Source organism: Anomalospiza imberbis, chromosome 4 (genome assembly GCF_031753505.1).
Source record: "Anomalospiza imberbis isolate Cuckoo-Finch-1a 21T00152 chromosome 4, ASM3175350v1, whole genome shotgun sequence".
Classification (NCBI taxonomy): domain Eukaryota; kingdom Metazoa; phylum Chordata; class Aves; order Passeriformes; family Viduidae; genus Anomalospiza; species Anomalospiza imberbis.
The window spans coordinates 27,513,341-27,538,396 of NC_089684.1; the positions used below are offsets into that span (position 1 = coordinate 27,513,341).

The 25,056-nt window shown below is 42.0% G+C and overlaps 1 protein-coding gene and 2 long non-coding RNA genes across 15 annotated transcripts in view; 1 reads left to right on the forward strand and 2 right to left on the reverse strand.

Annotated features, from left to right (window-relative positions):
* LOC137472496 (uncharacterized) overlaps positions 1-25,056 on the reverse strand; it is a 198,296-nt gene that overhangs the window by 20,223 nt on the left and 153,017 nt on the right. The window lies entirely within an intron of this gene.
* Positions 1-25,056, forward strand: part of TECRL (trans-2,3-enoyl-CoA reductase like) — a 60,027-nt gene that overhangs the window by 17,266 nt on the left and 17,705 nt on the right. For 2 of the 3 annotated variants that reach the window (XM_068187625.1, XM_068187623.1), the window contains exons 3-4: positions 15,991-16,035; positions 17,319-17,422. In XM_068187625.1, the coding sequence (XP_068043726.1) occupies positions 15,991-16,035; positions 17,319-17,422 (149 nt within the window). The remainder of the gene's footprint in view (positions 1-15,990; positions 16,036-17,318; positions 17,423-25,056) is intronic. The other variant, XM_068187624.1, reaches the window with a different exon arrangement.
* On the reverse strand, positions 3,418-4,762 carry LOC137472494 (uncharacterized). Its single transcript, XR_010998211.1, has 2 exons — positions 4,342-4,762; positions 3,418-3,675 (listed from the first exon to the last, which is right to left on the reverse strand). It is a non-coding gene; the product is annotated as an uncharacterized lncRNA (long non-coding RNA).

The window sequence follows — 25,056 nt, forward strand, 5'->3', positions numbered from 1 at the left end:
ACCATCTTATAACTGCTCCTTACAGGTATTTCTATAGTGATCCTGGGAGCCATGTTCCCTGGAATGCAGCTGAAATATTTTCTGTTGGTTCTCTCTAGAGAGAGGACAAGGAAAAAGTGAAATTCCTTCTTCATGATGGGACATCTCCCTTTCAGCCTCTTCCCTACAGTAGGGCAGTGTGTTAGGTGTCATCTGCCGGGTTTTACCTACTGCTGTCATCCTGCATGTGTCCCAGAAGCCACAGAAGAACCGGCAGCCCTGCAGATCCCATCATCCAGGAGTGCTCAGCTCAGGCAGTGCTCAGCAGCTGCAGGGAGAGCAGCATTTTAAAATCAACAGGTCCTCGTTCACCTAGAACCCTGAAGCAGATCTTCAAAACACTGAACAGTGGAAGTTGAGCTGACAGGGTGAAGAGCAACGAGGAGAATCTCTCATTACTTAAAAATCACAAGGCAGGCTTTGTGAGCACAGCTCAAGGCACAAGAAGTGCTGAAAATAATTCTTTAGTGGAGGAAGTCCTCTTTCTTTCCTCCTTTCTAAAAAGGCTGCTAAGGGTTTTCATGCTCTGAATGGGAAACTTTTCTGGTTTTCATGACACCTGAGCAGTCAGGTGCACCTAGTAGCAGGATTTCAATAGCAAGGGCATCAGAAATAAGTGGTTTTTGCCAGGCCTGTACTGACACACAAGAGCAAGATGCAGAGCTGTTGCTGGAAAGGCTGACTGTACTGCATCACGTAATTCCCTTCTGGAGGCCAGCTGTGATGTTAAACTGCAAGGCTCAGAGAGGTGAGAAAGGATGCTGTGGGGATTAGTCATTAAGAGCAGTACCAGGGAGAGCGGTGACTGCTAAGCCAGTCCTTGCCTACCAGCTCTGTATAATCAGGACTGTCTGATAACACAGTCTTGCTGAGAACCTGCAGTTCCTCTGATTTCTCCACACTGTCTATTACAGCTGGATTCTCAGGTAGCAGAAAGTTAATGAAATCTGTCAATTTTGATGCCTGGAGAGACTCATGTGCCTGATGAATACATCTGCTGGGGACTCAGAGAAGCTGAATTATGCTATTTATGGCTCAGCAAAGTTGACTTCATAGTTTTGGCCTGTCAATCAGCCATGTGTTTCACAAACCAAAGAGACCCAAATAAGTTATATCTAGGGCACAGAGCCTTTCAGAGGGATCTTTCTTCTGTCCTGTATTAGGAGATCAGGCTTTGAGAAAGCCAAAATGTTTGAAAGAGGGCAATGATCTGATCCCACCATGAGTCGCCTAGAGCTGGACGCACTCCCTGGACAGAAAGGCAGTTACAAAGTCTATAGCTTTTATCAGATCTCAAACTTGTTCCTCCCTGATTGTGTCTTAAGTAGCTCACACTAGACCACAATCCATATATGAAGGAGTTTTCCAAAGGACAGACAATATCCTGCTGTGCAGTGTCTGATTGCAGAGCTCAGAGGCCCAGCATTACGTCCCCAGTATGGATTCTCAGAGCACATTGGGTTGGCAGTCACATCCAGCTATTGTTTTTGATAAATTCTCCCCTCTCTGCATTCATAACAACTCAATTGGAAATCACACAATGAAGGCGACTCGCTGGGGATGGGCAGTTATTACAAATGGGCCCTAAGAAGTACGGTGATTTCATCAGTGTAAATTGCTCATTCATCTGTGTTGACTTTGTAAATGGAAATTACTTGATTAGGAGGAAACATGGTATTTATTTCATCCTATATTTATAATTTATTTTTCTTTTGTCTTAGTCACACAACAGAGATCAATAGGATGCTAGCTCCTGATGAATTTCAGTATCCCTCAAATGACAAAATTCTAAGATCTTTTTACTTCTCTATGTCTGTCAATACAACCCAGTTTATTAGAAACTCCTTGAATTTCTTGTTACTGCCACAGTAAGGCTGGTATCTTCTGAAATTCTTTACTTTTTGCTTCCCAGCTCTAAGCACAAAGAAAGCAACAGCTTCTGCCACAAAACTCAAACTGGTTGTTACTCTCTTCCTTCCCAGCTCACAATCAGAGATCTCATCTGTGAGTAAATTGCTTCCTGCCTGTGCAGCACATGCCTATCAGAACTCTTGCCTGAGGATGGGGCTTTAGTCACAAGACCAGCCCATCCAGTAACTTCATCTCTATCCTGTGCAGGGAGAAGCATCGGAGGGCAACCTCCTCTCAGTTTATTCATGACATACCTGTGCAAATCTCTCTATACAAAATACAGGAGTCTGTCTGCTGATACAGATTCGTGTGACCTGAATTGATGTCTTGGCTGTCAAAGCAATTGCAGCCCTCCTGTGGAAGCTGGGAATTTTTTTACTCCTTTGCAACAGCCAGTCAGGAAATGAGAATGGCATCATTGACCTAACACTGTTAAAAGAAAGGAGAAGCCAAACTGAGTTAACCTCATGATTTTAATCTTCAAAGTGAATGAAGGTTTACCTTATACTCAGGCACCACACACTCCACACCATTCTGTGTTGGAATTACAGAAGAAATGATTCTGGCCATGTTCCAAAAGGCACAGACAATGCATGGAACCCATGGCATATGCCCTCCAGAAGGTTCTGTGCACTTCACAGACATTATTGTGTATCCTGATCTGTGCTCATAAGCCTCCCATTCAAGCCCGACTCCTATCTCTTGACACTGCTAAGGCACAGATTCTGTATTTGGACATTTCTGGCTGGGGTGCTGAGATAACAACAGTGAGAGTGAGTATCAGACCAGGCACCTGCAGTTAATTTCTCTGCTGAGCACTTGAATCGCATTATAAGCTGTGGAGAAAGAGATACTAAAGCAGTCTGAAAAGCATCTGCTCATGTATCCATGATGTTTTTCTTTCTGAAATACATACACAGTTGCAAAAATATTTTATTACTGAATTCAGAAACTATGGTGGAGGTTTGGCTCACCAAGCTGATTTAGAAGTGGGGCACAGAGAACTGTAAACAAGACTTTCAGAGACAGATGTTTAAAGCCTTCTGGTCTTCAAAAGATAATAATGAAAGCCAGAAGGCCCCCATGGACTTTTGAAGTCTCCTGAATAACACTGAAATGAATGTGATGTTTAAAACTTAGGTCTTTAAGACTTGACCAATGGGAGTCATGCTATTGACAGGGGTAAGTTGTGTGCTAGACACTTTCTTCCTTTTAAGCTTCATTTTCTCATCTATAAAATAAGCATAATTAACCTGCCTTTCATCCACATTGGGATCTTTTGTCTCTTTTGGCTGTGATCCCATAAGAAACACTGGGGACAAAGAATGACTTAAATATATGTTTAATGACCTATTGAACCAGAAGGAGTAAGGTGTCTAAACCACAAAAGCCAGGGTTCATTAAAGCCTTATAGAAATAAGATAACCTTCAGAAAACCAGCAATATTTAAATCAGCAATGGAAAAAGTGAAGATCAGCTCAAGAAGTTTAATGAAAATTCACATTATTTCTCTTTTTTTTTTTTTTTTTGACAGCTGCTGCATCTGATGTTATTACATTTCATTAGCAGGATTACAGATATCATTTAAGATTAGTAACATAATAAAAGAAAAGGCAGAAAATCTATTGAGATGTAGCTTGAAGCAGAACTGTCCCTCTCTGCTCTCTGGGATATTGTTCCCAGCTGAGATTTACAGGGCTCCAACAATGCATCACAAATGACATCCTATGTAAACAATTGGAGAACAAATGTGAGATGCTATTTAAATGCCTCATTAAGGAAAGGAAATTTCATAGCTAGATTCTTTGCTTTTCTTGACTTTACAGTAGATTTAATTGACAGATCTAGATGAAAAACATCAAAATTTGTTTACCACAATTGCCTGTTATTATTTACAATGTGTCTTATATTAGTGCCTATGGCACAACTGAAAAATTAGAGTAGGAGGCCCTATAGAAGTAATCCAGGCCATAGGAATATCCATTCTTGAGGAATTAAAGCCTACTCAACTGTTAACAGAAGATGCCAAAGTAGTTTTGGATTTAAAACTGCTCCTACATCAATTTAAACTGAGATATTAATGTTTTTTGTCTGAAGAACAGACTCATTTCTAGTGTTAACCTGGTGCTCACCAGCAGACTCGTGGGCTTAACATTCATTCAAGGAACTCAGGAGACTAAAAGTCCCAGTGGACCTTCATTAGTGTGAAAAGAATCTCATGTCCATTAATAAGACAGATGTCTGTTGATTAAGGCAGGGTCAAGGTCACCTGAGGCAAATATGCTCTGCATATACATCAGGTTTTTCACAAGAGTCCCTGCAGTTTTGAACACCCAAGTTGGCACATGGTGCTGTTGGCACTTTACTGAAAGGTCCAACATCTTCTCTTACAAAGAGCTGCTTGGAATGCATGTGTATGAAATGTCCCAGGAATGCTTGTCAAAGACAGCCAACAGGTACTGGAGAACAGGAGAAGTGAATATCCCTTGCCAGAGTGACAGTAACCTACCTCCTTGAAAAAGCTGTGAGAACAAGAGAAATAAATGACAAGTCCTATGGTGTCATCTCTGATAGGCTAGAGAGGAGGCAGCAGCTTCAGGTTCTAAATTCAGACTTTCCCCCAGGTCTTTTCTTCCTCATGGATTCCCTGGATGTGCTTTTGCAGCCCCTCCCTTCTGTGGGGCAAAGAGCTGTGATGTAAAAAGTAGCTGCAATTCCAGGGGTAGGGCCAGGTGAGCACAAGAGTAAGGGGAGCTGTTGAGAACTTCATGTGAAAGATCTCACCCTGTGATAGTGGTTTGTTTGGTGTTTGTTTAGATGCATATTTATAGCCTATTTCTGTCTTTCTTTTCTTATTTGTGCGTGGTGGGAAAGAAACCCTAAGAACAACCAAAATAAGAAAGCTTTCAAACAAAATTTGGTATTTGCAACTGTTTCAAGTTAATGAAAGCAATGCATCAAAGACAAGAAGGTGAACAAATGATTCACGGTAAAAATAATGTAGCAGAGTTTTGCCTCTTTCTAAATTGTCCCCAGTCGCAATGATATTGAATATATTTGCTGTGGAAAATTACTCACTGCTGAAACAAATGATGTGTGAGTTATACTGGAACAATGTATGTTGCTCTGGTTTAAATACATACTAGTGGAAGGCAATATTTTTTTTTATGTTCTGCCATTAGGCTGCAAGTTTAGAGTGCACAAACAGTTTGGATGAGCTGTGTCTATCACATTTACAGAGGGGAAGCAGTAGAGGTGTTCAAAGGCCACTTAGTCTTTGCCATACATATTGGGATGAAACATCCTCCCTCAGATACGAGAATGAAAACTCACCAAGCAGTACCACCACAATCAAGTCCTTTATGGGCTGTGTCTGTAAAGCTGTGGAAAAGTACTTTGCTGATCACCTTTTAGGTTGGAAAAGGCCTCTGAGATCATTGCATCCAGCCTTTGACCGATCACCACCTCGTCAACTAGACCACAGCATTGAGTGCCTTGCTCTGTTGTTTCTTGAACACCTCCAGGGATGCTGACTCCACCACCTTCCTGGGCAGTTCATTCCAATGTTTAGAACACTTTCCATGAAGAAATTTCTCCTGATGTCCAGCCTGAACCTCCCCTGGCTTAGCTTGAGGATATGTCCTCTCATCCTGACACTGGCTGCCTGGGAGAGGAGCCTGACCCCCACCTTCCTACCACCTCCTTCAGGGAGTTGCAGAGAGTGATAAAGTCCCCTCAAGCCTCATAGCAGTGCTTCTGAGGCACAAAAACCTTTCCACAACCTAAGTAAAGTGGTGGGATGGGGGAATTAAACCAGCCCTAATGAGCTTCTCCTAGGAAGGACAGTGGAACATGACAGCCTCTAGCTCCCATGCTAGTGTCTGATCTGCTGCCAGAGCAGGGTAGATCTCTGCTGCCTTTTTCTCACTGCTCCTGGAGAAATAACAGTTCAGCCCTGTTCTTAGTGGGGATTAATTTCAGTGTGGTGAATTTACCAATGAATTTATGAGACGTAAATTTGTTCTGAGGACGAAATCATGTCAATTCAAATGTGCTCAGTTAATTGTTGATGGCATTGGTGTGGCCATTAGATACAAAACCCACATTGCTTTGGGGGTCAGCAAGGGAAGGCATCCTGATTAGCTTAGTGGCTGGAGAGAGCAATATCCCCTGGATAGTCAATTTTAAAGAAAATTATACTTAATTAGCATACTTTATTAGCTAATTGACTGTGGAATGCTTTTAATGAAACATCTAGAGCCTGGGGTAGGATTCTTCCCAGTACATCAGCAGGGAAGGCACAAATGAGCTTTTGAGCCATCTTTCCTGTATCAGCTGTGATTGCTGGACCACTGTGTACTTTCTGATGCTGAAATATAAAACCAGCAGGGCCCCAGTCCTGCTGTAACCTTTTCTGGCACCGGAGTGCGTTCAGACAGCGTGCAAACAGCACTGGGTTGAAACACTGACCTCACCAGTTCTCTGCTCTCTGTCCCTCTTGCAGATCTGTGGAGAGCTGCTACCTAAATGTACTCAGCAGCCATGCTGATTGTGGCAGTAGCCACACCAGAGCTTTCTGAAGTGAGGGAGCAGTGATCTGTGTTATCGGTGTCCTGCAGCACAGCATATCTATGACACTGCAAGGCACAGCACTGTTTGTTCCCTCAGAATCTGGCACGAGATGAGCGTGAACAAAGGTTTTAAAAGGAACAACATTTTAAAACAGGCCTAAATAGTTTATTGCCTGCGTTTCCTGAGACCACGAGGATGGACAGATACCTACCTGTGTTTAAATGCTCTACTTTGCTGCCAGTGAAAACCTTGTCTGGGCTGGCAACTCCATACCAGCAGAGAGAGTTGAGCATTTATGGATTGAGATAGACAACAAGTGATTCCATAAACCACCAAATATTAAGCTGTATTTTTAGAAATACTATGCCAAATTATGGACAAGAAGGCAGAGAAGGAAGGAGCTTTTTCAGCCCTGAAACACATATTTAGTTTGGCAAATGTACATTCCCTAATGTGCAATTTCTCAGGTTTGTGTTGCCTTTCATGTGAAGGCTTCACTGACAGAGCTTATATTTAGGAAGAGAATCCTGCTCAAGTTGTCAATTCCCTGATACCTGAACAATTATCTTTGTTACCTTTTCCAGACTGGAGAGGGTGGAGATGGGAGACTCAAAGGCAAAGACAACTACCAGAATACAGATCCTCACTTGGCATAAATTACTCATCTCTCCTTTAATCTGGGCTGGCATTTCAGAGCCAGAGCACAACTGTCTGCGAACACGAAGCAAAACTCTCAGGGTCTGGGTGTTGGGATGACCCCAAGATTGTAAAAGTCCTTGTTCTCCCAGCCTGTGCAGCCAAAGAAGGAGTCTGAAATGTGTAGGATCAGCTTCTCAAGGTTGTTTATTTTTCCTTATCTATAATATTCATTCTCTGACCTGCTGAGCGCTATCTAGCAAGGAGGCCATGGCATTCTGCGTGCTGCCTCGGGCGGCGTTTACATTTTATATCAAAAATTACATGTATTATGTTTACAATATTGTGCCAATACCTATCATCTATGTTAGACAGTGCGTCTCTACCTTAAACCAACAGAAAAGTGTTACCATCACACCAAGTCATGGAGGACAAGAAGAAGGAGAAGAAGGTCAGGACATGCCCAAATCCCTCCATCTTGTCCCCTGAACCCCATTCTAAAAACGCCCCAAAATTCTACTTTTTTCACCCTGTGTTAATTCAACTACCACACTACCCAAACCCTTGTGGCTTGTAATTCCTCATACAAAATTCACAGCTTTTTCTGTGGGTTAAAATTGAAGCCACAGGTGTTTTTGACTTCATGCCAAGGTCTCCGAGCCCCCGGCAAGGGTCTCTAGACAGCCAGGGCAGGCAGAGGGATGTCCTGGACTCCGACACAAACCCAGTGCTGTTACAGTGCATGGGAGCCCTGGTCCAGAGAGTGCCTGAACCCATTAGGCAGAGCCCAGCTGCACTGACCACCTTCTGCCACCCTGCAGTGTGTGGCTGTGCACAGTGAGGGCAGGGCGAGGGGCCAGCCCTGCAGTGACACTGCCCCGTGGGGGTCACACTGCTGTCCCTGTGCAGCACCACGTGCTCAGCACCTCCTCACCTCCCTGCACTGATGAAGGGCAGTCCCCCACGGGAAAGCTCCTTCCAGCTCCAGGCCTGTCAGAGTACCTATTTTCTAGTTTCTTTGTATTCTGGTCTGTGGCTGTTATTAATGAAATAGAAGGTGAGCCTCATTCCCTTTCCCTTCCTTTGCCCACGCACATTAATTTAAATGCAAATTCACTCAGAAAGATCAAAATTAATTATGCTTTCTGCAGCAGGCTACATGGAAAATGGAAATGCACAGGGCTGGGTTTTCCCTTTTCCCCTTGATTTTTGGAAGTGCAAAGGAAAAACAATGTAGAAAAATATTAACATATGCATCTAAATGTTGCATGCTTGGTTGTTTTTTTTCCTGATGCTTTTTGCTCGTCTGAAATTCCACAGTTGCTTTCATTTGCAGACTGTTTCAGAAGGAACATTGAAAGGTTAATCTGTCACTGACATAAATTGACATCCAAATGACAAATAATATTTTGTTTACCACTAATAAGAATCAATCTTCATTAAGAAAAACTATGCTAACTCTTAAGAAATTTGTCCATTATTGCCTGATCAGAATATAGCTCAAATATGAGACTTAATTTTTTTTTTTTTTTCAGTGCTGAAAAAAAATAGGCATGGATGTTGTGTTCTGTTCCTCAACAAGTTCAGGCATTTCTGTAAGTTTTTTTAATGGAAATGCAGTCAAGTAAATTTGTGACTCAAGGTGCAGTGCTGAGTCTTACAGGCTGGAGCTCCACATCTGGGCACAGTCACAGCAGCTGAACTGCTCCCAGGAACCAACATATGCACAGGGCTATCCTTTTTTGCCTGATCCTGGGAAAGAAAGGCAAAATTCTGATAGCTTTCTTAAGGGGAATGGGTGTAGGAATTATGTGCATTGTGCTATAGAGACATTAGGTATGCTCTGAGAAACCTTCTGGACCAGTCTCTCTGGTGAGGCTTCAGTGGAGCTCCCAGGGTGACTGTTACATGACTTTATGTAGGAAAAATAGGTGGTCACAGATTTTAAACACTTAAGGCCAATGGGAATAATGAAATGAATAGGTAAACCAGAAGCATTTAGACAGATAGTCAGTCAGGCTGGGGTTTACTTGCTTAGTAGTCTGTGGGAAGTGCTGGCCTTGGCCAGTGTGTCTGGAGACATCAGTTCACCCAGCTCACTGCCTGCTCTCTCTCAGCCAGCAGTGTGGTTATAGCTTGATGAATTCATGTACTGCAAAAACCAGAGGAAAGAAATGGATGCTTATGATCAAATAGCTAATTTTTCAAATTCCACATGCCATTAAGAAAGTGCTTTTTTGTGTCCCCATAGCAACTAGAGTTCAAGGTGCCTTTGTAAAACACATGGCCAAAGACCTTCCCTGGAAAGCTTACAAATGAAACAAATCAGAGAGAATACTCAGAGAAAAAAGCTGACAAAGAAAAGGGATTTATCCCCAGCTATGAAGCCATTAAAAACAGCATCCATTTCAGTACTCTGCTGTGATTTTACTGGATCTACTTTTTCCACTAACTTCCCATAAAAAATTGGATCTAGCTTAAGATCTGCTCCCACTTTTTAAATATTCTGATACACCCTCTCAAAGGTCCTTCTACCAGGAAAACACAACCTAGCTGAATGATCCTGCATCCAGAAAGTGCCCTCCCAAGGTCAGCCCTGTGCCCTAAAGATTTAGCAAGAGGTGGAAGCAGCACACAGTTGGTAGCCTGACCCTTGTGAGCCCTGCTGGGCTCAGGAGCTCAGTCTGGTGTCAGCTGAGTGGTACCTGGAGGGGGCCTGGCCAGAGCTGGTCTCTGCACCAGCCCTGGAAAATAGACCCAGGTGACTGTGCTGGCACTTAGTGTGTCAAAACATCTCTTGGCCTGCAGCCAAAGAGAGCCTTTTGAGAGGGGCCATGTGAAGAGATACTGTGGCCCTGCTTGCCCCAGGCTTGCTGCTGAGAGCTGCAATTCTTCAAGTGGGCCGATCGTTCAGATTGCAGCTCTCAGCAGCTGCCATTTATTACAGGGGAGGCAAGCACAGTAAGTAATCAGATATTTTCTCCCTTGATCTTGTGGCCGAGCTTAGTTTTACTGTGGTTTCTTTGGTGTGCTTTGCTTTCTGCCGTCATGCTCAGGAATCACTTGAGTGCAATGTTAGTGCAATAAATCACACAGCCTTTTTTTCCAAATAAAAGCAGAAAGCAATAGTTTCAAGTCATTTCAGCATCCTGCTTTTCCTGCTGCCAGCTCAGTGAAGCAAAAGTAGGCAAGCTTCAGCCCTGTAAAGGCTGTGGTTGCTAGCATGGTGATGTCTCTATCCTTGTTTTCTCAGAAGTGTTCCTGGGAACACTCAGACAAGGAGGCGGCAACCAAGGGAGACAACAGCATGGCCACTGTCTGAGGTCACAGACAAGGGACAGCTGTATTTATTCAGTGTTTACTTGTCAAGGAAAGATCTCAGCAAGTTTTAAGATCATCTGCTTGTCTAAATAAATTATGCACAAGGCCAGTACAACCACACATACTAAAATGTGAATCTTTCCTAGCAAAATCTTCTTATTGCTACGTGGGTACCAAAACTGCCGTCTGGTTAAGGTGGTGGAATGCATTTCAGCCATGCTCAGTTCACATGAGAAGGTGCTGTTGCACTTCTCAGCTCATGTGCAACATTTTTGTGATCAGATAAAGGAGGTTGGTGCTGCGGTGGTTCCTTGGAATTTCCACTATTTCTACAAATTTAAGCAACGTGCTGCTGCTGATTGATTATAGTAATTTTGTTGTTCATATCAGCCTATTCATATCACAGCAGGTATTGTTTGTAATTATTAAGGCTATTTGTTATTAGAGATGCATGGGTGGTGAAATACAATGAGAAGCAAACAATTTAACTGGTAATAAAATTAGCTGATGATGGAAAGTCAATCTGCTAATTATCTCCAAATTGTGTCTGTCAGTTGTGTTTTACATTTCTTAGACTCCTCTCTCCCCAGTAAAATAGCTTTTGCAGGTTTGCATTCTAAGGAAAACACCAAATTCTGCAGCAAGGGAGCTCTTCTTCACGTTACCTTTGTTCTCATACAGGCTCACATAACTTCATAAATACTTTGTGACAAATGGGTGTTTTATTGTGCAATTTACTGCAGAGCAGACAGTGCACTAATATTTTTGTAGAAGATTCTTTACAAAATTTAATAAAAATTAGGTCAATTCCTTCAATTTCACAACTATTGAAAAGTACCAAGTACTTAGATTTTTTTAGCTGTTAAATTTTCAAAACATCTTGTGATATTTAAGTGGTGGAGCACACATTAAGATCAGTTTGAGTCATGTGGATAGAGTGGACAATGTTAAAGCTGTATAGGGCCTTTTCTTACTGTTCTTGCTTCCTAGGATTGTCTGATTAGCTTATTCATTTACTGGGATTGTAGTATACAAGAAAAAAAAAACCACCATGTGGACAGCAGGACCAGCAAGACTTGATTTTCTGTGCATTTTTGCTTAGTGGTATAGGCAGCTGGGCATTACACAGGGGCTGTCATTTTAGCTGGTATTTGTATGGTTGTTTGACAGCACTACATCTCCTTTTTATAGCCAGTATTAATAGGTAATTCCATAGCTGGCTATGGGAAAATTAAAGGTGGCTGTCCATTTTTATGTGTCCTATCAGTTTGCTTGTATTTTAATTTCTCCTTTAAATATGGACAGGTATAACAAATAACCCACACAAAATTAAATATTTTTCCTCAGATCCATTTTTTAAAAGAGGTTATTAAAGATAAACATTGAGTTGCTTTCCATGCAAATACCATCCTGTTTGGGAAATGTATGATGCCTTAAACATCATAGAATTAAAATATTTTAGGTGGTTTTTAAAAATAAATGTATGAATTTTTTTAATGCAAAGTTGGAACAAATTCCTGCTAGAGAAGATGGAATATGGTCAAAGACTTAAGATCTGTCATAACTGCTTACACTTCCAGATGAATGGAAGCCTGTACACATAGATATAACTTTGCCTGAATCATAAGAGAATTGTAGCACAGAGAATGTGTGTTATATTTATGTCTTTAATAACTCACAGAAATGCAGAACAGTTTGGGTTGAAATGGATAGTCAGAAATCATCTAGTCCAGCCCCTCTGGCATGGTCAGGGACATCCTCAGCTGAATCAGGTTGCTCAGTGAAGAAGAATGAAGTTGATGTCACTTAAATTCAAGGAATTTGTGAATGTCTTTTCAGCTGAGGAATGGACAAAGCTTTCAGGTGCCAACATGCCTGCAGCTGGGGGGTGACCATATTGAGGTCTGAGGCAAACAGCTTTCCAGAGACAGATAAACCAGCAGCCTAGACGTAACCAAGTAGAGATGGAAAACTAGGAAGACATTTCAAAAGCTGTCCAGTGATGCTGCAAAGAGAGGAACCAAAGCTGTTTTACATAAATGCTAGAAATATAATAGATGTGGAGGAACCACAATATTGACTAAACATTAGAGGATGTAATATTGTCTAAACAGATCTGTGGTTTGAACCACCATGGCCACTCTTACTCTCTGGACAGTCTATAGCTGCTTTTCCAAGTCAAAGCCAGTCTGAGATATAAATGAGCTGAAATATTATTTTTAGAACTTTGTTAAAAGTGTGAAATACATATCCAAACCCATAAACCCCGCATAAGGGAGCTGAACAGCTCTACTAACCACAAGGATTATACAGAGACTGTGACCTGCTGTGGCTGAGCTCTGATGGGCTGTCACAATGTCAGAAAGTAAATATTAATATATGCCTGATCTTAGATGCAACAGGAATTACAAGATAAACTTCTGTCACCCATGGTCTTGAATTGCCATTAATCTCTGCAGGAGGCAGTAATGGAAAACATTAACAAGAAAAAACTGGAAATTATACACTGATAAACCCCCCCCCCACCAAAAACAACTCTGCAAAAGAGAAACCCTTCAGCTTTAGATTGGAAGCAAGGGGAGCTCTGCCAGGTGTGGGAATGCAGAGAGGCCTTCAAGGACTGCCCACAACTGCAGCTGTGCCTCTGCCCTTAGTGAGCGTGTGTGTTTACCCTGTCTGGGAGCAGGACTCTCCACATGCACTCCTGAACTCCTGCTGATGCCAGGTGAAACTACTCTGGCAGACAGCCCTGGCTCTGGATACCAAAGAGAGCCATCAACCCCTTATTCTGACAGGCGGTAGCAAGAATTTATACAAGTGATAATTACTCCTCCATTTGGCTTCCTTTCACTTTTTAGAGAAAAGAGAGCTTTCCTGCTACAGGAATGAGAGGAATGTGTGTCTGCTATAGGCAGGTTGGATTGGAATAGCTTCCCACATTGCCAAACAGAAATCCAGAGCTGTTCTAGTGAGATTTTTGGAGGATCCCTGTGAAAAATAGTCATAGGAGGAAGGCAAATAAGTGGTGACAGGTGGGGCCAAGGTCCCTTTGTCTGACTGTTACCAAGAGGTGAGCAGGACACCTAGGAATGTGTGAAATCTCCTATCTGAGAGGAGCCTTACCGAGGCAGGAGAGCAGACTCCTTGTGGGGTCACACTTCTCTCCAGGAAGCAACGCTGGTTTCTGCAGGACCCTGGACAGCTAACACTTGGCAACAGCCTTGCTAAAATCTGCTGTCAGTAAAGACTGAAAGCATGAAGCTTATTGGTGATCTCGCTCAAACCACCACCACTCCATTTAGCATTTCCACTTGACATTAGCTAGTGCCCCCCTACCAACAGAAAAAGCAGGGAAGGAACAGCTAATTCCAGATCCTTCCAGAAGAACACACGCAGCTTTCCAAGCACGGCCTGGAAACCAGAGAGACACTGATGTAATAACAAGGTCACTGCAGGAAGGAAGCAGCAAAGGCACACTTCCATCTGTCTAAATCTTTGAGTATGTTTGAACATAATGGTGTACTGAGGCTAAAGGACTGGAAATGTGGGATGATGTGCTTAAATGCATAACCTCTGTTTGCCCTTGTGAAGATTATGAGCCATACCTAAAAGAGCATTGCCACAGGATCAGGTAAATTGACTTTTATTGAAACATACTGTAATATGAAGGGAGGAGCTGGGGGGAAGATTCCAATTTAACACAAATACATTGCATTTCAGGCTCCCAAATAACTATTGATATCTGCTGTCCTGGAGCAAATCATATCTTCCCTGACAAGTCAGACAGCTGCTCCTTCTCTATCTTCCCTTTGTTATCTTTAATAGCCATGGATTGTTGTGGTACCTTGAAAAAAATGTTTGCAACTTACTTGATGGATGTCTCACCTCCTGCTATTAGCCCTGGTTCATGGGTTCATCTAATGCTTGTTCTTGTCTACAAAAGTCAGACCAAGTGCTTTTGAAATAAGACTGTGCTGAGTGTCACTGCACTGTGCACACCGTGTACATCTCCCTTTCTCTCCAGCTGGCAGCTGGTGGAGTGAACAAGCTCTCCTCATCACCCTAAAATAAGCTGAGTAGAAACAACTTCCACAGCTCATCTCCAGATCCAGGCTCCTGCTCAGAACAGGGCCAACTTTAAAGTCCTATAAGACTGTTCAAGGTCATCCTCAGACAAGGCCTGACTATCTCCAGGGAAGGAGATCCCATAGCTTCTTGGGGCAAATGTTTCCATGTTTGATCACAGTCGCTACAAACAATTTTTTCCATTTAGAGGAAGGGGAATATTTGTGCCTTAAACACAGGATCACTAAGAGTTGTAAGATACATCTGAAAAAAACCTGACCAATTTCACATAGGCTTTGAATTGAAAAGACAAAGCAAATCTTCAGGCTATCAACTGTCCTCAGGTGTGTCAAAGGAAATAGAGACAAATGTGGTAGAAATGGCTGGGGATGGTGATACTGCAGCAGGATCTTCACTTTTCTCTGACAATCTTTGCTTCCCCCATATGTCAGTCAACACCATGGATTATGGAAGTTCTCACCACCTTGCTTCAGCTAAGCCCAGAAATGTGCTAGATTAGACCTAAAAACCTTCAACTGCAAACAAAAGAGTTAAGCAAAGTTACTTGTACTTGTGATGCAAAGGAGGAGTGTTTGTGTTGTCCATTCAGCAGCACAGCTGTAGAAGCACAGCCTTCTGCACAGAGGAACTAAAGAGCTGGCCAATCAACAACTTGAACAGCCATGATCCCCTGTGCCGTGTGTTGGTGGCAATTCCCTGCTCCCTCTGACACCAAGGGAAACAGACGCAGCTGGAGACCCATACCTGTTTGACCAACCTGACAGGTCTCTGTTCCAAATCACCAAAGGGAATCCAATAACAACAGCCAACTGCTATTGTGCATTTTGGAATGACCTTTAAACTAGAACATTTAAAAATCTACTTCTAGGAAACATCCTCCAGCTGAAGGTATCAAGGAAGTCATAAGTCACCCAGTATTAGCTATTCATGTACTTCTACTTTCTGTGTCTCTATTTCCCTGATTAATCTATGGTTGAGAGCTAATGCAAGCTGCACATCCCTAGTTAGGTTTTACATTCCTAAATGGGAAACACAAAGTCCTGGACCAGACTCTAGCACAGGCATATTTTTAGAAGGAGGGGTAAGGTTGATACATTTAGCACTGAGTTTTGGCAAATACAGCAATAAACAGTATCCTCTCTATATTTCCCAGTGCTGCACACACAAGCTGTGCTGATGGAGCGTTCAGCACTGAGGTTTGCCCTTCCAACACTCAAATGGGAGAAGGGATTTGTGCTCTAATGTGTATATTGTGTGCTTCTCCCAGCTCTCTTGTATTCTCTTTGTATAGATAAGACCAAAAGAAAGGTGTTTTTTATTCCATCTCACTTCTGTAGCTATCAGCTGAAAAAACCCACCCCAAACCTAACAGAAATTTGGCTTTTCTATCATGAAATTAACAGCCATGTTTTGTGATTGGAACAGGTCCCCAGTGGTACCCATCCCGTGTTGGCCTGCAACTAGAACGCAGTGAGTATGCATATGGCTGAATACAGCCACCTAATGTATTACTAATTACTAATCCACCTAATGTATTACTAATCCTGGCAGATTCTCCTCCTCACAGCATTGCTCTCTCTGTACATGTTATTGGGTGAACTGTTGGTACATTCTCATCAACTGACATCAATTATTAACTTACTAGTTTTTCACATTAATAAACGAACCTAATGGTTTTCATAACCACTGAGTGAAATGTTCCAGAATACAGTGTATGATCTCACAATGAGGACATGGCAGTTTTAAGCCCATTCACTCCCTTCCTTCCCTCACCTGTTATAATATTTGCTCACTGCCTCACCAGAAGATGCAGCTGGCTGCCAGAGGCAGCCTCTGTGTCAGTCCACAAGTTCTTGGTGGACATGGAAGTGGAAAATAAAGCTGCCAGAGGCTGTTTGGTGTTTGGTCTGTGGATGAGTAGAATTGCAAAGCCATAGAAAATAAGGCTGATGGGTGCTAAATTCCATCAGCACTTGATGGAATTTAGCACTCTCACAGATGTAAACATTCAACAAATATATATTGAAAGGGAGACCATACATAAAGAAAAGAGCAAAAAGGTGTTCCTGTGCCAGTGGCTGTTAGATTTTTCCAATAGCCAGCTCACTGCTTATATTTTAAAAAAAAAAAGCAAACCAAATATTGTTATTTCATGTGTCTGCCTGCACACTCTAGATCCATTAGGACTGAAAGCAGATGGCTCAGAATACTGCAAACAGTAATGAAATGCTCAGATACACCTGGTCTGCCTAGGTCAGACAGCTAGCAAAGAAATCTTGTATCGTGAGCTTTTGCCCAAGAAGTTGCATTCATCATCAGGCACTGCCTGTTGTAAAACAGCCTGAGAATGCAAATGCTGCAGCACAATATGTCAGTGAGGGGGAGCCTGTGTAAGACAGTCTTTGCCATCAATCTTGCAAGCCAGACCAAGAAGTGCTCTGTGGAGCTGTCTGTGTGATTGCATGGCCTGTCTCTGCTGGGTCGCATGAACAGAGACAGCAGGTACAAGTGTCACACATTGCTGCCCTGTGTCATGGTAGCCTCACGCTTTTGTTAAAATGGGAAGGGAATAACTCTCATGGAAGAGCTCTGAGTTGCTAACCTGGAGAATAAGTACCAAGTCACCAAAGTGAATCAGAATCCAAGCTGGGCCTACATCTGGACCACTAGCAGGGCAGCCTCAGCACTATGCTGAGCCCTTGAGAGGGTACCTGTTTTTCACGCCATCTCCTCTTCCATTTTTGTCATTGCAGATGGGCCCTTTTTGAAGGATTCCATCAGCATCCAAAGCCTTGCCGTCTCCTCCATCATTACACTGTATTTTACGGACCTGGGTCAGCAGGTTGGTTGGACCACAGTAAGTATGTCCTTGTAGCAGTCAGCATGCTACATCTTAATGGGCAATGTGTTTTGGCATCAAACTGCTTCAACTTCCTCAGCCTGTGCATCCTTATGTAAAATGGTGTAATTAGATTATCAGCACTCAAAACAGAATTAAATGGAGAGTGAGCCAAGTTATCAAGATGCTAACTCTGACTTCCAATTAAAGATTAGAAGGGGAACATAAAAATATTGCCTGAGGAAAAAAAAACGATTTAAAAAAACAGTTTTAGCTTATCTTGGGCTCATATGCCTGTGCAGAACTGTAGCCAAATACATTAATTTTCTGAAAGACTCCTCAGCTTTGAAAGTGGAAGGATATTATAAAGAAAAAATGGACCTCTAGTAATCCTGTTACTAATGCAGGAAAAAAATTGGATGGAAATAACTTAATCTTTCTTCAAGCAAAGAACAGTTCTGAGAGAGGCCAAGGATTCCAGGCAGAAGATGTCCAGCCAGGATCAAGAGTAAAAACTTTTGAATCTCCTTGTAAAACAAAAGCATTTGCCATGACAACAATAGCTGTCTTATGCTGTATGTAGACCTGGTTTGACTTTAGTTATTTTCTTATAAGCAGCTGTTGGAAGGTCAAGTGCTGAGAGAGAGGCAGTACATTCCACTCAAATGGGTTCTAGGGAACTCTAACCCTACAGGATCCTTTGGGAAAGTGAGAAGTGAAAGATTAAATTCTTTCACAGCCCAAAGACAGAAGACAGGAGAAGGGTTTGAAAGGACAGTGAAGGAATGGGAGAAGAAGAGACCTTTCCAATGTCCTGCAGCAGGCACATGTGGAGGAGCTGAGAGGAGTCTCACGATCACTATGACCAAGCTTTTGCTGCACTTTGCATGTAGAGCACTAGCTGAAGTAACACACAGCCCACATCTGTACAATGGGTAATAAGGTTCCCATTTTCTGCAGTGAGAAACATGGGAAAGACAGACCTACAGTTTATGAAAGCCATAAAAGCTCTGGTAAGACTACTCATAGCAATGGAAAGCAAACCACCGATTGCTTGCTATTCCTTTAATGAAGCAAGTGAGTTTTTTCCTAACTGGCATCATGGCTGCTGGTCAAATTATTAGATTCTTACCTCAGGCAGCCCACAGATCCCACCCTGCTCACATGGGGGGACTACAAGCCTTGGCTCCTTCCTTGGCTGGACCTACAAGGATGGAGGTTTTGAGTGTCAGGTGTTTGAGCAGCTTGCAGGTGACAGTCCCAGTTCCTCTCTCCAATAGGTCACTACAGGCTAGGAAGCATTCCTAAAAGTCACTTGGAGTGGACATGCTACTTTACAGTTCCTTATCTGTTGAAGCGTACACTCAAGGTGAAGGTTAGTGCCACAAAAGTAACCCTTGACCTGGGAAAAATCAGCCTCTGGATCAGCTCTATAAGGTCACATATCCATCCCAGCTCCTCGAGATCACATGCATTTCTCCCTCTCCTGAGCAGCACAAATTCTGGCAGCTTTTAGTCCCTGTGAAGAAGAATATGACCTGTGTCCATCCTTCTCAGTTCTGAAAGGATCCAAATCCCCAGGGGGTGACCAGCAGTTTACTTCAGTGGAGCTAGAGCATTTCCCACTACGTGACCTACCTGTTTGAGTAGAGGTCTGTGAGTTTACTGAGGCTTTACCCCATCCTGATTAATGGCATACTGGGACCAGACTAATTAATGCTAGTCCTGTTTCCTTCACAAATACATTCCACCACCTCTCAACCATGGAATTTCCTTGCAAAGCAAAATTGTGATTACTGCAGCTTCCTGTTTGCTGCAATTAAGTAATCTGCAAGAACCTTATTTATTCTCTCTTTTCCTGGTGGTTTATGTAGCCTAAGACAGTAACATAACTAAAGCTTAATATCCCTTTATAAATACTGCAGTTATGACCAGGAGTAGGTACTGCAGGCAGTGGCATTTTTTTATGAGTTAATCTGCATGCAAAAAGTTGACTCCATGAGTTTCTGAATATTCGTCTTATCCCATTCTGCTCCATATTCTAAATTGTCTCCATTCTCAGTGGGAGAAATCTTCTTCCTAGTCACATCATTTAAACATATAAAAGATACTTTTATATTATAGCTAGTCTATAGCAATAGAGAAAAGGTTCACAGAAGACTGTATTCTAACAACAGCAATTAGAAATACATTTGTACACAGGATGTGTAGTTTTACTGCCATTTTTACTGTCTTTAGATCTCCTGTGTTCTCATCCCCCTTGATGCTCTACCAGGTTTATGCACACAGTGAGGGAGGCTTCTGATTTAAAGGTTTGACATTTAAATAAACAAGGCACAGAATAAAAATATTCTTATCTTGTCAGCAAAATCATAGCTAAGGTACAAAGGGCCACATTCAGGTCTGGACTCCAAAAATAAATACAGAAAACATGGAGACATGTTGGTTCTCCAGAGGTCCATGCATTGGGCATGGGTCTGTCTATGGGAACACTCAGCACAGAGTTGGGTTTTCTGGGACTCTGTCCCCTCACTGGAGATCCCACTTGAGGACCAAGAACACCAGCGTTGGGGATTTATACCAGGGCAATGACTTCTGTTTTTTAAAAGGGGAAAACAGAATTGACCTCCACCTCCTGGGAGCAGCACCCTTTCCAAACATGTTGTAAAATGAAACAACTCTCTGTTCCCAAGCAAAGAGTTTGTGTATCAATAAGTCTGGGAAAATCAAGATTGCCTTCAAGATGCCTTCTGAAGCATGGACAGCCTCAGGTTTACAACACTTGTCACACTCCTCCTTGGCAGCCCAAGGCTTTGTTGTCTCCTGTTGCCTACTTAGTCCCTCTGCCAGAGGCTGACACCTTGCAGGAAGGATGTTTCTTCCTCCTTCTCAGCTTTCCTAAAACACTGTTGCACCGTGATCAAAATATTTTTGGTGTTTTGTGCTGTGAAAAGCCAGACTTCCCCTCAGCTCATAGTTTCCCACAGCTCTGAGATGGGCTGACCAGTTTTCAACAAGTTGTAGAGGCTGGATTGCTCTGATGGAGGGAAGAGGACAAACTGGGGTGAGGGATTTGTGATTCTCCTCCACTGGAACAATTATTTGTCAGTCTCTTTTGAGAAATGAGGCTCTTTTCTGGGATAAAAGTAGATATTCAACCTCAGCTGGCTCTTTTAAAAGAATGGAGGCCCCCAAGGCTGATTTCCAGAATATAATTCAGGGACAAAAAAAACCTGTTTCTTAGTACCATGACATTTGTTAGAACTCTTGCTCTACTCTCCCTTCTTTTATAGAAAACAAATATTACCTGAAACACATAGTTCTGCACAAGACCTACCAATTTCTTTGCCCTGCCTGGAGGGCATAGTTGAGGTTTGCTGACTGGTGCTGCAGAGATACCAATGGGAGCCGAGTTTATAGATTTGTTCTATATGGCCCTGTAAAGATTTTATTCCCAGGGATGTCTGAAATTCCCACCACTGGAGTGATGGCTTTTATTTTTAATCTCTATGTAATTTTGGGCCTAAGCATGTTTGACAGACACCTCTTTTTACATAATTGCAATGTGGCATGGTGACTTTTTGAAACATGGCTGGTGTTCAACTGCTAAGAATACAGACTGCTGTAGTGAAAAGAAGAAAAAACAGAAAAAAAATGCATTATTCTGGCTCAAATTCACACTGTTGCTAAAGCTTTCCTTATTTGAGCAAAGATTGCAATTGCTGATTTATCAGCTTCTGTTGTCCCGTTGCTACCTGGGCCAGCTACCAAAAGGATCCAAATGGAACTGAGAAAACAGCATAGAACTGAAAAAAAATTACAACCAAGCCTATGAATTTCAGAAGAATAACCCTGAAACACAGTACTTCAGTAAATATTTTTTGTTACTGTGATTTAAAATTAGGGATTGCTTAAGTACTTTGACTTCTGAGGGTCTTAAAATAGTAAAGCTGGCAGCAGAACTGCTCCACTTCAAATTTTCCAATGAAAAAGATTCTGCTCAATTTAGAAACGTGGAGACTAATACTTCTTTAAACCCAGGAGCATCTTTGAAGTCTGAAAATCCACATTTCTCACTAATTGATCTGTTCTCTCCTGGCTGGCAAGCAAATTTATCACCAAGTTAGACATTGTGGGAAATGAACAGGAAGCCAGGAAGGGATCAGTGTTTGTAGCTCTGTGGTTATGCACAGCAGGTGTAGGCAGTGGGGAAGGGCAATGAGGAGGTGCTGCTGTTCTTCCAAGGGGAAAGCAGTGTTTGGTTAGTGTGGTTCTTTCCCTCTTGCATCAAAGTTTTCAGTCCTGTTGATGAACAGGGGAGCAGCATTTTGCTCTGTCAGGCACAGCTCAATCCATTGGTCCTGTAAATGTGAAACAATCCCAGGATGTCTATGGGATGATTGTGATAGGAAGCAATTTGCATATTGATGGGTTTGGAAAAAAAAACCAGCCAGACTGCTGCAGACTCATTTTCTCCACCTTCTCTACACTGAGGTTAGACCTGGAGTCCCCATGTGGAACAACTTAAGATATTTTCCCAAATTTGGGAACAGAAGAAGAGACTTCAGTAAAGGTTTCAGTAGAGACTTTCAGTAAAGGTAAAACTTTCCAATTACAACAGAAGGAAAAAGAGAGGATCTGAGGAGTTTGAAGAAGTGTGAGGACTGAGAATCCCAGCAAAATAATGAGACAGTGTAAAGATGATAAGAGTAAGAAAACTCATATTAGCTTAGGAAGGAATTTGAGGTCCAGGTAAGAGAGAGCTGAGGATCTGCTTGATGTAGAGGAAAATGTCACTGAATATGGTTCTCAGCAGATACATATCAGGTTTTCCATATTTTGTGGCCAATTCAGACAGAATTAGTCATGGGACTAGGACCCTACAAATTGAATAACACTCAGGAAATTGTGGATACCTGAAAAACTTTGCAGAAGTGCCAAATAAACAGAAAGTTTGATTCTGTGTGAATCTGTAGGTGGCCTAAGAACAGCTACAAAAAAGTGCCAAAGACAGAAAAATTGTCAAATGGTTTTTCATTGCTAAGCCTCTTGGATCAATAGATAATTTGGTATAGAAGATGATCTCCAGAAAAAAAAAAAAAAAAAGTCACTATTTCCTTGACAGCACGTTTTCCAACTACAATTATTTGTAATGCAAAGCACCTCTGTTTTACAGCTAACAGTTTGTATTTGGCAGAGGTTTCTGCTTGAACACACATTAAGCGTTGCTCTACCTTGGTACAGTTGGCCAAGTCTTGAGCTGATCCCAGTCAAAAGCTGAGAACTTTTAAAAACATTGTGGCCTCTCACAAAGGCAAACTACACACACAAGATTGCTCTTATTTTTCATTTAATTAAGTCTAATATTTTTCAGCCTCCAGGGTTATCAGGAGAAAACAGCTTGCCTTTGCCTTATTTCTTGTCATGGTTTTATATTGTTTGTGCCTTTCCTTGGGCCACACGTACTTCTGGCTCTTTGTTGCTGCCCAGTGGCAGCATGAAGTGAACTGATAAGGGAAGAGGAGATCTCTGAAACTGCCCAGCTGGCTGATTTGGATTCCTCAGATGCTGCTTCTAATGATGCAAAGTGTTGCAATAATTTCTCTCTGATCTCAGCAACAAACGCCACTAGCTCACGAGGAACCATTCCAGAGTGTCAATTTTTCAGTTGCCAAAGGGAATTAGCTACTAGAAAAATTAATTCTGAGGGTTCTAGTTACTGTTAAGCGCAGTAAACACTGAAACGCCTATGCCTAAATATTTCTAGGGTTGCCCTTGAATTTTTACCCCTTTGAGTGCAAAAAAGAAAGTAGAGGGAATTCAGTAAACATAAATAGAACAATATGTTTCTTTCAGTTATGCATAACTTTATGCTTAAACCCTTCCTGCTACTTAATGAACAAAGTGCTGCTTGATATACAGAGCTGGTAAATGTAGACATTTACCTATTTGTAGTCAGAGTAACTGAGGAGGTTGACATTTTGTCAATCTATGCAAATTTGAGCAGTTTTAGTCCCTCTAGAATACATAAGCCCTGCACAATTATTTTGTATGGAGAAATTTTACCTGATGCCATCCAGGGGGTGAGGAGAGCATAGAGAAGAGTGAACCATAGGGTGAACCAGTGCTCAGCACAGTGAACCAGAGACAGAACCAGTGTTTGAGAGGACCAGGTGCCCCTTTGCCCAAGTCACTGCCTTTGACAAGTCACTGACTTTCTCTGCATTTCAGCTTCCAAAACATTGGCAAGGAACTAACAGTATTTTCCACTTTCCAAAGTTCTTTGAGGCTTCTGGATGAAAAGCACAGATAAGATTATTTACAATAACCAGGTGTTAAAGAAGCACTATTTTGTTTATGTAGCTACATAGCAGATGATAAATACACATTTTAAAATGATGCACATTATAAGGCATATTTCAAAATGCTGTCAAAGACCTGGAAAGATTTGGCAGCAAATCTGAACTCACATTGGTGTTTGGTTACAAACAGAACTTGAATTCTTCACTGAATGTTTATCAGTATAAACATATACAACATAGATATATGTGTATGCATAAGAATAACATTTGTTAGTTTGCAATAATTTTCCATTTTGAGTAAGAAACATGAAATGGCTTTTAGTCTCAGGGAAGAATGCTGACCATAGTAAGAAGTGGTCTGATGCCATGGTTTCAGACAGGTCAGTCTTAGGAGAAGAGACAGGAAGAAGTTGGGATTTCACCTCCCTTATTTCACAGGCCTGACTCAGGGACTAAAAGCGTCCATTGCTTTCACGGCCCAGCTCCTGAAACTGGCCAGAGTCAGCTGTAATTTGCCTATAAAATCCTACAGCAAATCCATACCTTTCTCTAGCATTTGCAGTAAATACTGAACAGCAGCCTGAAATACTCATAAACACTGAGTCCCTAGAAAATCTGTCCAGACAAAGGAAGTTTCAAGTGCCCCTCCATGCACAATTTAAGTTCTGTAGAATGGATTAGACAGTTCTGTGAGAACTGGAGCAAAAAAGTAATTGAATATTCAAACAGCCCTTAAGAACTGTATTACCGGATGCAAAATTGCTGCAGCTGTGGATTTTTGCAAACATGAAAATACAAAACTTTTACAAAGGTGAAGATTCAGGGGAGGTGCTAAAATTATGCCATTATCATCCCCAGGTAACTATATGGCCTTTAATGAGGTAACAAAGTGTATGAAGTAGAAATTAAACAAGAAATTAATAATGTTTCTTAATGATCATTAGCTCAAGAGTACTTAGGGCTGGGATTGTAAAATGAGTCTAAGGCAGTTATATGCTAAGTTTAAAGTGATCTGGGGACTTGGGAGGATTTAACTGCCTGTTTCTCTTGGGTTTCTCTGAAATCCCAGCTGTGCTCTGTACACTCACACACAGCAATGGTCTGTCTGTCAGTCTGATAGCAGGAGATCCTCCTCTTTGTGCAGTATGTACTGTGCCAGTCTGACCTTGGCTCCGACCTGCAACTACTGCCTTTGTCTCACATTTATCAGAGAAACTAAGCCCTGTCCATTAGATAATTTATAAACTGCAGCTGCTTTTCCATCAGAGTTACCCAGGACATGCTCGAGCTGTTTTGTATCTCATGCTGGGCTGAGGACTACAGACAGTGACCCAATGTCATTGTCCTGGC